General features: G+C 42.6%; 2 protein-coding genes across 3 annotated transcripts; both read right to left on the reverse strand.

Moving 5' to 3' along the window:
• Positions 1–748: 748 nt before the first annotated feature.
• spx (spexin hormone) lies at positions 749–4,359 on the reverse strand. The gene is made up of 6 exons (XM_020644661.3): positions 4,295–4,359; positions 3,672–3,755; positions 3,476–3,533; positions 2,850–2,912; positions 1,946–2,032; positions 749–923 (listed from the first exon to the last, which is right to left on the reverse strand). The coding sequence occupies exons 1-6, from the start codon at positions 4,298–4,300 to the stop codon at positions 859–861; spliced, it is 363 nt and encodes a 120-aa protein (XP_020500317.3). The 5' UTR covers positions 4,301–4,359; the 3' UTR covers positions 749–858.
• A 1,374-nt stretch (positions 4,360–5,733) lies between these two features.
• golt1ba (golgi transport 1Ba) lies at positions 5,734–12,927 on the reverse strand. Of its 2 annotated transcripts, XM_065951598.1 has the most exons (6): positions 12,762–12,927; positions 11,393–11,484; positions 10,623–10,801; positions 9,619–9,700; positions 9,227–9,261; positions 5,734–8,339 (listed from the first exon to the last, which is right to left on the reverse strand). In XM_065951598.1, exons 1-5 carry the CDS (start codon positions 12,784–12,786, stop codon positions 9,253–9,255), a joined length of 387 nt encoding a protein of 128 aa, XP_065807670.1. In that variant the 5' UTR covers positions 12,787–12,927; the 3' UTR covers positions 5,734–8,339; positions 9,227–9,252. The 2 variants fall into 2 exon arrangements, with proteins under 2 accessions (XP_065807670.1, XP_020500356.1); XM_020644700.3 differs by lacking the exon at positions 9,227–9,261.
• Positions 12,928–13,579: the final 652 nt, after the last annotated feature.

Raw genomic sequence — 13,579 nt, forward strand, 5'->3', positions numbered from 1 at the left:
GATTTCAGAAGTCAAATATTGACTCTGTCAGCTGCTCTACTGAGTTTTACCCCATAATGTAACGGTGGTGGAAGTTATGTGATTTAAGTATCTCTCCCACTCAGTTAAAGTTTCACCATGTTTCTCTAACTCTAATATGTGTCCCTAGTCTGTCTACAAACCCCACAATGATGAGAAAAGTCCATCCTCTCCGTCTTCTGCCTGCTCCACTTTTCAGAAAATTGTGTGCTCAAAAAGGCCGTTTGGAGATTTTCCCTTTATGACATCACAAAAGGCAGTAACCCCTCCCCCAGGTGGGTGACACTCCCACAGCTAGGTGTTTGTTCTGCCCTGAGTCTCCCTTCTCACCGTTAAACAATAGGACATGGAGCGAGAAAGCCAGAGACACCCAAGCCCTTCCAGAGAGGGGGCATGGTCAGAGCTCATTTACATATTTACAGGTACAGACACAGAACAGCCTGTTCTGAGCAGGGCTGAAATAGAGGGGTTTATAGGCGTGATCAAATACAGGATCAGAGTGGATTTAGAACAAGAAACTTCACACACATGTTTTGAGGAGCTCTGAGACTCATTTAACCTGGTTGAAGAGGAGGAGAATATGTGACCTTTAAGTAGCTGCAGTCCTTTAAAGAAAGTTCACCCCAACCTCCTCCAACATTTTACTTATGCTTTTCAATAAATGCATTATCAATAATACAAGTCTACTGATTTCAGGGAAAGATAAAAAGTCATAATAAATAAAGATCAATTGTGTTATGAATTCAAACTTTTTATTAAAACATCACATTTTAAACATTTTCAGAGATTCCATATTTACACCCAGTCCGTCCGACAGCTTCACAAACGTACGAAAGACAATCAGAAATATTCTCTCTTCCACACTGGCAGTTCCTGGAAATACACCTCGTCTGGGTTTTCATCGCCTACACAAGGAAAGGAAAGTCTTGAGTCATACACAGACCAGACGTGTTAAGGGAACATAACATTTAAAATTAATTCTGCAAATGACCCACTGAAAACATCTTCCTATGTCCAGAGTCACTATTTAAACTAATGATGTATCAGGTCAACATCGATATCGACTGATATCGGCTGTGTTGACAGACATCGGCACATCTGCAAATAATGTTGCATGAACCAATGTCTGTAGCCGATGTTTATCTGTTGTGCCAAATCAATTTAATGCTGACATCTAGCACACCTAACTACTGATTCAGAGAGGAGTAGTTTTTATCGGGCTGATGAAGTCACCTGCTGGACAAACTCTGACTTATTTTCATCGTCAAACATGAGAGAAAATGTTGTAAACATCGGTATCGACTATCGGCCCTGATTGTCCCGGTCGCTGCATCTCTGATTTATAATACTAACCAAATGAAATGAGCTATACTAAAATGCTAAGGAAGCTTCCAGCAGCCTGATGTAGCACAGACAAAAGTCGATTTGAACAAAAGTCAAACAGCCAATTATAGTTCAGGATTTTGGGAATGCTAATCAGATTTCTAGGATGACCCTGGCCACGCCCCTGGATGCATGATGATCAAACCTTCCTTAAATAAATCATAAATGTGATTAAAATTTAACCATGTATCTTAGTAAAACAGAAACGCTCTTTTCCTTTTTTAGCTTCATTATCTCCTTTATTAGACCCGAGACGTTTCAGCTTGCGGCCTTCATGACCCTGAGGAACGCCAGAAGCCGAAACGTCTTGGTCTTAAAACAGTTAATAAAATTGATCTTCGTACTACAAGTGCTGCTGCAGCTTTTTGCTGAAACCTTTCTCTCTTCATGAAGAAACCCCATCTGTGCTTCTCCAGAGTTTCTTTAGCTCCGCCTGATTTTCTGAATTCCAACCTCAGCAGCTGTAATGATAATGTTTCTCAGCACTTAATTTCATATTAATAATGAATAAATAAAGGTAGGAAGGTGCAGGCGTGGTCCTCACCTCCCTCTTTGGCCTGCTGCAGGAAGTTGAGCAGGACGGTGGCTGCCTGATCCACACTCAGCTTCTCCGTGTTCTGACTGCGTGTCTCTAATAGAGACAAAAACACACGCGTTATAAAGAACATTTATCTTTGACAAACAGTAAACACACAGACGATCTCTGCAGGTAAAAACTAAACAAACACAGATCGCCAACGACAGATGATACAGACATCAAATCAATTATTTCTGCAGTTAATAAAATGATAAATGGACTTGAACTTTTCTAGTCTTCTGACTCCTCAAAGCTCTTTTACACCGCAGGTCACACTGACACATTCACACACTGATGGTAGAGGCTGCTGGGTAAAGAGTCCATCAGTATTAACTCATCCATTCACATACTGCCGACCAAGCAGAGGGAACAACTTTGGGTTAAGTGTTTTGCTCAAGGACACATCGGACTTGTAGCTGCAGGAGCTGGGGATCGAACCCCTGACTTTCCGGTTGAGCGAGGACCGACTGAGCCACAGCCGTCCCAACAAAACCCCCACACAGATCATCTCTGACAAGGAGCAATGACCGAACACATAGGATCATTTCCTAAGTGTTTCTCTCCCTGATAGGAGGAAGATTTTTCCTTCTCGTGGGACAGAAATCAAACATGGAAGAATGCATATTACAGTTTAAGAACAGATTAAATAAACACACCTAACAAAGATCGTCTCCTGTGGGCAACAAACGGCAAACTCAAAATGACTTTTCTGACAGAGAACTTAAGCACGGAACACAAATCATGTTTTTTTTTTAAATTTTGTCTCTTCCTTAAAAACTGTTCTGTAAATCTTCCATTCTTCAAAACAAAAGAAGACGAACAGTACTTCTTATAATATGCAAATGAACTTGTTTTGAAATGTTTGTTGTACCTAAGTGTAACGTGTCGTAGACGTCGCCTTCCTTTCTGTCCTCTGAGATGAACCTGCGCCCCTCTGGAAGAAGACAGAACAGAAAATCACAGGTCTCTTTGAGGGGAGTTTATGTTTCCTGAAACGTCTTTAAACACCTGAGAGCGACATTTAGTCAACAAACATTTCAGAAAGTAGAACTTCATCTGTTTCTTTTTTCAACAAGACTTTAGGAGGAAGCTTCTTAAACTGTGAGAAACATAAAATCATCACGGCCTAAGAGATTCTAGGCGGCTGGAAAAGCACAAGTGGTAATAAATATTAATAACAGAATGTGCAGTTGTTCTTTTCACAGCTAAATAAATTAAGTTTCTTTTTGTAGTTTGAACAACATGGAGATCCAAAGGTAGCTCAACTTAAAAAACAATAAAAACATGATTAATTAAATCTGCAGCATGCACAGTGCTTTAAGATTTTAATGTTTCATCTGAAGGTTGATTTGAACTCTGCCTGATTTCACAAAGACTGCCTCCTCTCATGCATGCAGTATTTTATTCAAAATGTGTTTCTTTCTCTGTTAATCTAAACACTTTCTCTACCTTTTTGCGCAGAGAGACGATGAGCAGGTGAGTCAGGTGAGTACTTACGAGTGCCCTTCAGGTAGAGCATCGCCTGAGGGGTCCAGTTCCTCCGCTGGAAAGAACTCTGAAGTAAAGAAACAAAGGAAGTTATAAAAAAAAAAGCAGCTTCTTTTATTTAAACTGACACAAATCTTTTTCTGCAGGCATTGAGGGAAAACTTCAGAGTTAAAGACGAACAGAGAACCAAACCAATCCGATGTACCTTCGGTGCGCTCCACGACTGAGAGATAAACGAGGCCAGCAGCAAAAGGGTGAGTACATAAGTGATTGTGATCGTCCTCAAACCCTGTGAGAGTAAAATACAAACTTTTTTAATTCACAACTTTTAATCCTTTAGCATTATTTTTTAGAGAAAGACTCCGAGAAAGTTTCCGTGCGTAATTACGCGCAGGGTGTGCGCCTCGTGACGCTTTACACTGAATCTTAGATTCCTTGTGAACCCTCGTAACTTCTATGCAAAGTTTATTAATATTTTACATGCAGAAGAGATTAACCATGATTAGGAAATACATGTTTTATCAGCAAGTGGATTCTGGGTAAAGCCAGGAAAAAGATGCACTTTGAAAAAGTGGCAAAAATGTGATTTAGTTTAGTTGTTTTCATTTATAATCGCATTTTCTTTCATACTTTCGACAGTTTCCTATTCTATATTGAATATTATATTAATATATTATATTAATATTATATATATTATTCATATCTAATTATATTAAATGTATGGAAAATAAAAAAAAGAAGAGCAAACCTAGGTAACAGAGAATCAAACCGTTTTAGTCCGAAGATTTTCGCACCCGGAACCCAAAACTTTCCGCGCCTTGTTCTTACCTTCATGTTGTCAGAGAGGCTGAGACTTTGGTGTCCTGCAGGGAGGATGAGGCAGTGAAAACATTCCGGCTGTGATCCCTCCTCCTGCATTTATATCCTCCGGGGCGGGGGTCCCTATGGGCGCGCGCGCTCCTGCAGCCATAGGTCACGCCAATTTAATGAATCGGAGGCGAGTTGGAAAAAATGTGAATGAACGGAGTCACGGATCGATCCTGCTCCATCCACTGAGCAGCAGAGTGAACTGTAAATATTTCTGAATTAAAACAGCTGCCATACGCGCGCGCTCTGCTCCGTGGTGGAGTTTAATGACTCATAATGGAGCTGCAGGCCGCGCGGGTGAAATGTGGTCCCAACCCCCCCCCCTGTGGGGTTATTGATATGTTTGCACCGTGCTTAGTGGAGCAGAACGCGGAGAGATGAGAGCTGGATTTTATGAATCAAAAGGCCACACTCCGAATAATGAATGGAGCTGCAGGGAAATCATTACAACAGAGCAGCTGCAGACTGTGAGGGAGGCTGATGGAGGATTATCAGACATACTGAGGTCACTGGTCCTGTTCCTGAACCAAAGTTATCAGTGCCGGATCTAATGTCTTTAGGGGCCCTAGACAAAAATCCAGGGGGGGTGCTACAACCAGCTTTCTTCAACATTATGTTATAAATAGTCGTATTTATTAGTAGTAAACATTTTGTTTCTTTATTTGACACAGATTCCTTTTTTTTAAGAGTTGTAGAACTCGAAATCAGTCTTGGTCTCTAGATCGGTCACTTTTTCCTCTCGTCTCAGAATTGAAAGCATGTTTACTCGGGCCTGTCATGACCATCACTGATCGGCTATATTTCCAAGTCATTACTCTAATTAGGAAAAAAGGTCTCAAATCATTTGTAGTTTGATTTTTTTCCCCGGTTATGACCGCAACCTTCCCGGTGTTACGGTCTAAGTGAGGGACACGCCCCCTGCACACAAGATGAAGATTCTTTCGGTGATATTTATGGTCTTGGTCTTGTCTCGGTCTCGGTGCACTCTGGTCTCGGGTAGGTCTTGGTCTCGGTTAATTTGGTTTTGACTTCAACACTCACTTACGTATTTCAAAGTTATGAACGATAATTCCTAAATTCTTCAGTCAGGAGAGACGAGTAAATTAAATCATCTCAAGTCAAAATCCCATATCTGCTTACAAAAACGCTACAAGGGAGCGTCGATAGCCTCACTGTTATGACGCGTGCCCCGTGTCCAGGGTCTATGGTCCTCGTGGCAGCGGCTCTGGGTCGACCTCTGACCTTTGCTGCATGTCTCAATGATCTCGATGGACGTGCTCCTGGCCTGAAGGTTATCATATCTATATATAAATAAATATATAATCTAATATCTGGAAGCGGAAAAATGTGATTTTGAGTCAAAGACAGGCGAGGAATAAAGAAGCAGACACATCGAGGAGTGCAGATACAAAGCTTGATTCCAAAGTATATTTACAAAAGTGCCGTACAAGAAAAAACACACGTCGTCATTTCACAGGTAACGTCAGTTTCTGGATGCTCCGAGCAGAGCAACAGAAAACACCCACAGCTGGAGAAACATAAAGACAAATCTGAAGATTTAAAGCTGAACAGATGTTTAAGGACACTGGATGAATGCAGACAGAGAGGAGAAGCTCGAAGAGGGAGAAAGAAAGAAGAGAAGCTGCTTCCCAGTTAGTGTTGAGGAGTGTTCGTCCTCCGGTTCAAGAAGAGTCTGTTTATTCATTTCATCTTTAAATATAAAATGTTATGATGTTGGATGTCCGTACTAAACCAGCTGCTCTGAACGAGACGTTGCCAGAACCTATCAGAGCAAAGCATGGAGCAAAGTTGTAGGACACGCCCACCCGGGCAGCGCTTTCAAGGACACGCCCACCAGGAAGCTCGCTCAAAATTCCCTGTGACTGCAAACAGAAGAAGGGTGGGCACTAAGGAGGCGGGGCCTTAAAGAGACAGCAGCTGAAATGAAGCGTTTCAGGCAGAGGCGGAAATGAGGGATTTTATTGACGCCAGTATCAAATCAATCAGGAGGTTTCTGAGCTACACGTCTCATAACGCTGCTCAACTCCTTAAACTAAAACAGTTAGCTGACTGTTAAAACGTGAAATGACGTCTGAAATCTTCACTTTTCTTGACGCGAGTAACGTTTCACAACAATTAAACTTCTATAAATCCAAAAATAGTAACAGTGAGAGTCGTCCCTCTCCTCCGTTATGAAGGTCAGCGAAGGTCGTTGCAACACAAGAATTGAAACCTTCATACAATGCTAGTAAAAATCAAACCATACCTTATTTTCTAAACGTTAGTATTTTGGGCTATTTCTGCTTTGATAGCTGAAGTGAGACGGGTAACATTGGGAGGAGAGAGCAGGCGACGGTGTGCAGCCGTAGGGGCCGAGGCCGGACTCGAACCCACGGCTGCTGCCAAGAGGACCACAGCCTCTGTACGCAGGGCGCACACCCCAACCGCCAGGCTTTAACCATATCTTTATCTATTCTGATACCGCAGCAACAAAAATACTGCAGAGAACACACGGCCACAACAAATATGTTGGCTACGTTTCTGTTTGGTAGAGTTCTCTCCTACACGCCTGTGCTATGAAACAGACGTAGCTTTTCTAAAGCTTCTGTACATTTGGCTTCAATCGATCATTCAAGAGAGCAGAGGTCATATTGTCTTGAAACCCGTTGTATTGAAAAGCAATCGTAAATTTCAAAGACGTCAGAGGAGAAAAAGCTTTTTTTGGGATTCAGGGGAATTCCTTTTTTTGCTGCAATACACCAAGTGGCCACTTGTTGAGAGGTGGCGCTGTAGTGTGGTATTAATGCTAGTTGCCTGTTAGCTTTATGGTGCGTTCCATTTACCTCGGAGCTAGGAGCTGGGAATGACGTCACACCTGAGTTGACCACGTTCCAGTGAAGAGTTGGAAACAAGCCGGATGACCAACGTGGACGCCGCCAGGAGTACCTTTGTTGTGTTAGCGAATACCTGACAAGAACATCACGCGACTTGAGTGTGAAAATAACTTGACAACACGTCCACAGGACTGACTAAGGCCCCCGTGTCCACCTGGTGTTTTTTTTTCCGGACAGTAAAGCGCTGGCTGTGTGCTTGGGAGCGTTTGCGCGAACACTCCCTCCTGATTGAAAACAATTGAAAAAGGTGCTCAGGAAAGAAAAACGTTAGGTGAACACGGGGCCTAAGTTGCTAAAAAAAAATAGTTACAGCCTAACGTTACTGTAGATGCACGCAGCAGCCATGTTGGATTTTCGCTCGGACAACTGAAGGTTCTCAGAGAATTCCGACTTTCCTGATGACGTACTCGTCCAGCGGTCTGGAATCCTGACTTCCGAGGTGAAATTGAACGCACCATCATTCTGCTCCCTACAGCAAGTTTCTTAGCTTCTCTCCAGGCGTCAGCTACTTTAAGGTGCAGCCGCCGACGTAAACCACAAACAGGAGTAACAGATTCCAGTTCGGTCACATGGACCTCAGTTTACAGGAAGTGAAGCACTGAGCCGTTTCACCGTGAAGAAATGACATGTAACAGAGGGAAAGCATCACGTTAGCCACGCTCGGCGCTCAAATAGCTGCAGGACAAAAAGAAATAAAGCGTCACAGAGTTACTGCAGAGACACAAAATGCAAATAAAGTTCAAGCACAGGCACAGAGATGTGACGGTATGGCAAGCCGCAGGTCCAGTCCTTTAATCCTCTTTGTTTCCCTCCGTCGGTTCCACAGAGGAAGAACGTCACGTAGGCGGCGAGTCGATTGGCGCTCTGATGGGGTCTCCGTCCTCCATCGTAACAGACGGGTGCTGCGACGCTCTGATGAACCTTTGATTGGTGGCGGTGAAATTACAGACGAGACAGGAAGCAGTCTCTACCTGCAGGAGGGGCGGGCGGGGGAGGGGCGGCTCCTTTAAATCAGCTGAAGGGGCGTCGTGTTGTTTTATAAAACCTGCTGCTCCGCGTACAAAAAGTCTCTGTTATACCATCGTGTTGCTCTCGCCCGCTTTGTCCACGTACTGAAAGAGAAGACGGAGGTCACGTTAGCAATCATATCGTTATTTTTAACATTTTGATATCAGACGCGGACATGAGGAGTGTTGATGACATGCTGTTAGTGTGAATTCAAGCGATGACGGGACGGACCGCCCTTTTATCGAAGCCGTTAGTGATGGAGAGCGTGCAGGACTCAAAGGAACACACGACGGGGCCACAGGACGAACACGAGTGATCGATGTCATTCTGTCGATTAGTCGACTTTATTTCATCCAAAAGGTCTCCAATCTGCATTTTAAGTCTTTAAGAACAAATGTGTTTCAATTCTGAAGATTAAATCAATCAGTCAGACTCTGGGAGAGAAGTGAATATCTGGTGCCTATGTTGGTGTTTTCACGTATAATGATGGAATTTCTCTTCAAACTTATCGATCTAAAATAAGATTGAGGAGTTTTTATAACTTAATTTGAAATTTCTTAAATGCTTCATCTTTGAGGGTTATGGACGTTCTTGGAAGTTGTGCTTGAGTTAAAGTGGATCGATCTAAGTTTTGGTTCTCTTTGGCGACCCCTCTGGTGACGAGCAGTAAGTGCAGGTGTGTTTTTTTTTTGGACCTCAGGGCTCCGAACTCCAAACTGCAGCTAAAGCGGTCAGCTGATACGTCTTGGGCTTTCTTTTGAACTTTCAGAATCACCAGTTCATGAATCTCTTTCCTCTTCCTGTCGTGTGTTCCTTTAAATCTAAATAAAGACATGAAGTTAAATGTTGTTAAAAAAAAAAAAAAATGAAAAGGGGGGGGGGGGAACAAAGCCGTCTTACACACGTTAAAAAAATGCTCACTCGTGTTATGAATATCTTAAAGCGTGTTAAACATGTTAGCATGCAGGGGGGAAAATCGGCAGTGACTGACCACGACTGCTGATTGTCCTCAGAGCTTTACGACGGCTTCAATAAAAACACAAAGACAGAGAGACATTCACCTCAACACAACAACTCCTCACACCACAGCATGGACGCAGCATGCTCGTTAGCGTTAGCCACACAGCTAACTGCGAGTAGTTACAGCTTGGGAGTTCTGAGATGTTAACTCATTTGAGCCTAAAGTTACATTCCAACGTTTCTATCAATCTTTGTGACGCCTCATTTCAATCAAAACTGTGAAGACGCTGAGCGCTCGTCTGACGTCCGATCAGCACGTCTGTGTTGTTCTCCTGGCGTGTTGTTTGATCGTAGACAGGAAAGGGAGCCATGCTGCGAGTAAACAAAGCCGAAAACACAGACGCCGCGCTCCGTTATACTTACTGCACTGATGAAGGGAAGGTTGAGGATGGAGCCCAGCACGGGTATTCTCCTGATGAAGCCCACTATGACGGGGAAGAACCCCCTGCACGAAGACGAGAGAGAGAGAGAGAGAGAGAGAGAGAGAGAGAGAGAATGGTTAGACACATCACAATGAAATAAACACACGAGCTGTTTTTGAGACCACACAGTCATTAATGAGATCCTGATTAAAAATGTGAACTCTCTGGGGCGCTGGTGGCACAGTGGTTAGGACGCTCGCTCCATGTATGGAGGCTGTAGTCCTGTAGAGCGGCCCGGGTTCGAATCCGACCTGTGGCTCCTTTCCTGCACGTCATTCCCCACTCTCTCTCTCTCCCTGATTTCTGACTATATCCACTGTCCTATCTCTCTAATAAAAGGCACAAAATTCCCAAAAATAAATCTTAAAAAAAAACAAGTAAACTTTTTGATGTGAGCGTCTGTACGACTGTTTCTATCTTACTTAAAGGCGTTTACGTTTGTGCGAGGGATAACACAGAACCTTCATGTACTCTCAGAGTGTCTCCCAGGACGAACAGTAAACGGTGTTACACCTGTTCAATAAGACAGAGTCGCTGTTGGAGGGTTTAACCATCAACCCCGCCCTCGCTCCACCCTCGGAGGTTCTGCACGGCGCTCAATATGGCGGAACCCTCCTCGTGTGTAGGGAGCGGTTTGAGGCTTACACATCAGCCGGGTGATCATGTTGATTAACCATCATTAGAGAGGCTGTTTGATCTGTATCACTGACTGCATGCTGCTACATATCAGGGCTCACTCACACGAGCAAAGTTTTCCAGCACGGTGCTGAAGCAGCTCGTGCGGGAACTGTACCGTGCAGAAGCCAGCGCCGAGGAAGTGTATGGAGAGCTCACACTCGTCAAACGAACTGGACTTCAGGGGTCGATCGTGTTTTACAGATTGCCGAGTGTGCGTGCGCCCTTAGAGAGAGAAAGCGTGTTTCTTCCTCCATCCTGACGTCTCACCTGAACAAGAGGAAGAAGCCGTAGACCTCCAGCACGACTCCGATGATGGGCCAGCCAATCAGCACCACAAACACGCCGCCCAGGAAGAAACCTGTGGCCTTCATTTTGTGCTTCTGGAAGAAGAAGCGGAACGTCCTCTCCAATCCGATGACGAAGGCGAGTCCGGCAACAAACAGGATCTACGGCGTGAAATATCAGAGAGGAGTCCTGTGATTGGTTCTTTATCATACTGCAGTAACACACAAACAGCTTCACCTTTATCCAACACGATGAGTCTGTTTCAGCTCTCGTTTCATCCAGTCAGAGTAGCAGGACAGCAAGAGAAGTGGTTCAGATAGAAGTGATTGTACCCGACCTAAAAAGCCTCTGCATGTTTCTAATAAGCTCCACGAGCAGAAACGTGCTCAAACTAGGATCAATATTGGAGATGCTTTTGAAAAATGAAGAGAACGCAGAAAGGTTTACAGACCGATGCAGAGCTGGATAAACACTGAAGCTTCAGTGTCCACCACATGGCAACCTGCGTGAGCATCGACTCTAGAGAGGAGGGGGCGGGGGGAGACAGCTCTACAATGTTTAGAATTTGGACTGCAGTACCCATTTTAAACACTAGGTGTCAAAGTTTAATCAAACTCAACTACATAACAGTGTTGCTACGAGCGAATATGGAGTAATAAGTAGCAGCTGCACTTTTTCTCAGCATCCCAGAAAATCGAAGTCCTGCTTTCTCTCAGTCAAGTCTAAAAAGTAATGATCAGAAAAAAACTCACATTTCCAATAGCCAGGAGGGCTTTATCGAAGAACAGGATCATCCCGAAAAAGAGGAAAAACACGCCGAAGCCTGTTAGTCCCATTCCAATCTCTGCAGAAGACACACACACCAGACACACAGAGAGAGACAGAGAGAGACAGAGGGTCAATAATTATATATGCATTCATAAACAAAATGACAACAATGAAAGATTTGACTTTATGTGAAGCCACTTTTAACAAAACAGCTCGACAAAGAAGTCGACCTTATGTATCACAGCGCTTTTAAAAACAAACACTGTTTGTAGCAAAAAGTTTTACAGCAAGAAGAAGAATTTAAAAAAGGACATAACAGAAGATAAGAACACACAACACCAAATAAAGATCATCACAAACACAGACAGACTCAGAGTTGAGAAATCAACCTCAAATATCTCAGTCAGTGTACACACACACACACACACACACACACACACACACACACACACACACACACACACACACACACACACACACACACACACACACACACACACACACACACACACACACACACACACACACACACACACACACACACACACACACACACACGAGATGTGTTGTAAACGGTGTGTAGAGGTCTGATACCTCTACAGACAGACAGTTGAGTCTGGAGGAGCTACAAAGACTTAATTATTTATAGTTCACTGTTTTTTATATAGTTAACATTTTTTTAATCAGAGACAGAAACTCAGCCCTGAAACGTGTAAACAGTAGATAGCTATTTAGAGATAATAATCATTACAGGTTCAACATGATGTTCAGATACTTTCGTTTTAAAGGAGAGTCACTGAGAGTTAGCTGGTAGCTGTCAGGACCAGAGTTTAATGCAGGCGACGAGACAAATCATAAATCTAACTCTCCTAGCACTGGAGGCTAACAGCTCGTTAGCTCAGATGGAGCCGGTGTTATGTCAGGAAATGCATCCCTGCCGAGAATTGCACTCACCTCGCAGGACAATGCAAAAATATAGTAGACACAATTTCTACACTACTACATTTTTGATTCCCTCTTAAAATACACTGCCATATTTTGCACCCAACCTTAAATTTACTCTACAGACACTGAAGAGTCAAACACTGTATGCTGGTCATATTTACACAAGTTAATGAAAATGCGTCTTCTACCGAGTCTACAGAACAATATGGACACTTCACGTTTATGAAGTATAAACTTCACATACTTTATCATCACAGATCTACACCCAGGAATAACATTTACACAGTTTTCTAACACTTCCGTGAGGTGCATGCACTACTCGGCAGGGATGCATTTCTCGACATAACACCGGTGTTATAGAAAGGATAGAGACAACATTCAGAGGCGATAAAAACAGTGAAATCTTACTCTGGGAGTCCGTTAGCGAAATCATCTTGGCGCCAAATAAAGTCGTTAAATTAAATATAAATAAAGAAAATATAAATATAACTATTCAAACACTCCTCTCAGGGAAATCTGGATGACAGCTGCCACTGCAGCAACAGCCACGTCTTCCGGAAACACACCTTCTCCCGATGTCATCTTCCGGAACAACGCCGTGTCGCGTTCAATGTACATCGTGATTTACAAATATTTTCAAAGATACAAAAACCACGAGATTTGAGCGTAAAAAAGCTTTTCTTTTCTGACTTAATTACCTAAGAAAAGGGTATTTAATTATATATTCATACCTGATTTACATCTTTTTCCACGTGAGAAAAAGGCTTGAGCAAGAGAAAATTACAATATCCTACACCAATCAAATCGATCAATCAAAAATATTTTAGTTTGCATTATTATATTTAAGTACTTGTTGTTTTTATAAAGTTGTTTTAAAAAAATATTAAATTGGATTGTACCAAAGATTGATCCATCACACACGTACAATATTGAACATTGTAGAAATATTTGCTGAAAACAAGAAACAATCTTGCTTTATTTTTTACGTTAATAAGGTATTTAAACTGTTTGTGACAAAATAAAATAAAAAAGCCAAACTGGCCAGAAACAACAGTACAAAAATATATGATAACTACACAAATGAAATAAATCAAAAATGAAATAAATAAACATAGAATAATCAAGGCACTTCTTATTCAACTTTTTCCAAAGACTTAAACATTTTTTTAAAATTAAAATATATTTTCGTGATGTTTCCACTTTATTCTTGAACTTGAACTTCAATT

This window comes from Labrus bergylta, chromosome 23 (genome assembly GCF_963930695.1).
Source record: "Labrus bergylta chromosome 23, fLabBer1.1, whole genome shotgun sequence".
In the NCBI taxonomy this organism is placed as follows: Eukaryota; Metazoa; Chordata; class Actinopteri; order Labriformes; family Labridae; genus Labrus; species Labrus bergylta.

What these genes read in the sequence shown, in the direction of transcription:
- spx (XM_020644661.3), bottom strand. An exon ending in GCTCTACCTGAAGGGCACTC is followed by an intron (nt 2,913 to 3,475) that starts GTAAGTACTCAC and finishes GTCTTCTTCCAG; the next exon opens with AGGGGCGCAGGTTCATCTCA. An exon ending in GCAGCAGGCCAAAGAGGGAG is followed by an intron (nt 924 to 1,945) that starts GTGAGGACCACG and finishes TTCCTTGTGTAG; the next exon opens with GCGATGAAAACCCAGACGAG.
- golt1ba (XM_020644700.3), bottom strand. Translation starts at nt 12,786, where the DNA reads ATGATTTCGCTAACGGACTCCCAGA. An exon ending in TTCGCTAACGGACTCCCAGA is followed by an intron (nt 11,485 to 12,761) that starts GTAAGATTTCAC and finishes TGTCTTCTGCAG; the next exon opens with AGATTGGAATGGGACTAACA. An exon ending in CCCTCCTGGCTATTGGAAAT is followed by an intron (nt 10,802 to 11,392) that starts GTGAGTTTTTTT and finishes TTCACGCCGTAG; the next exon opens with ATCCTGTTTGTTGCCGGACT.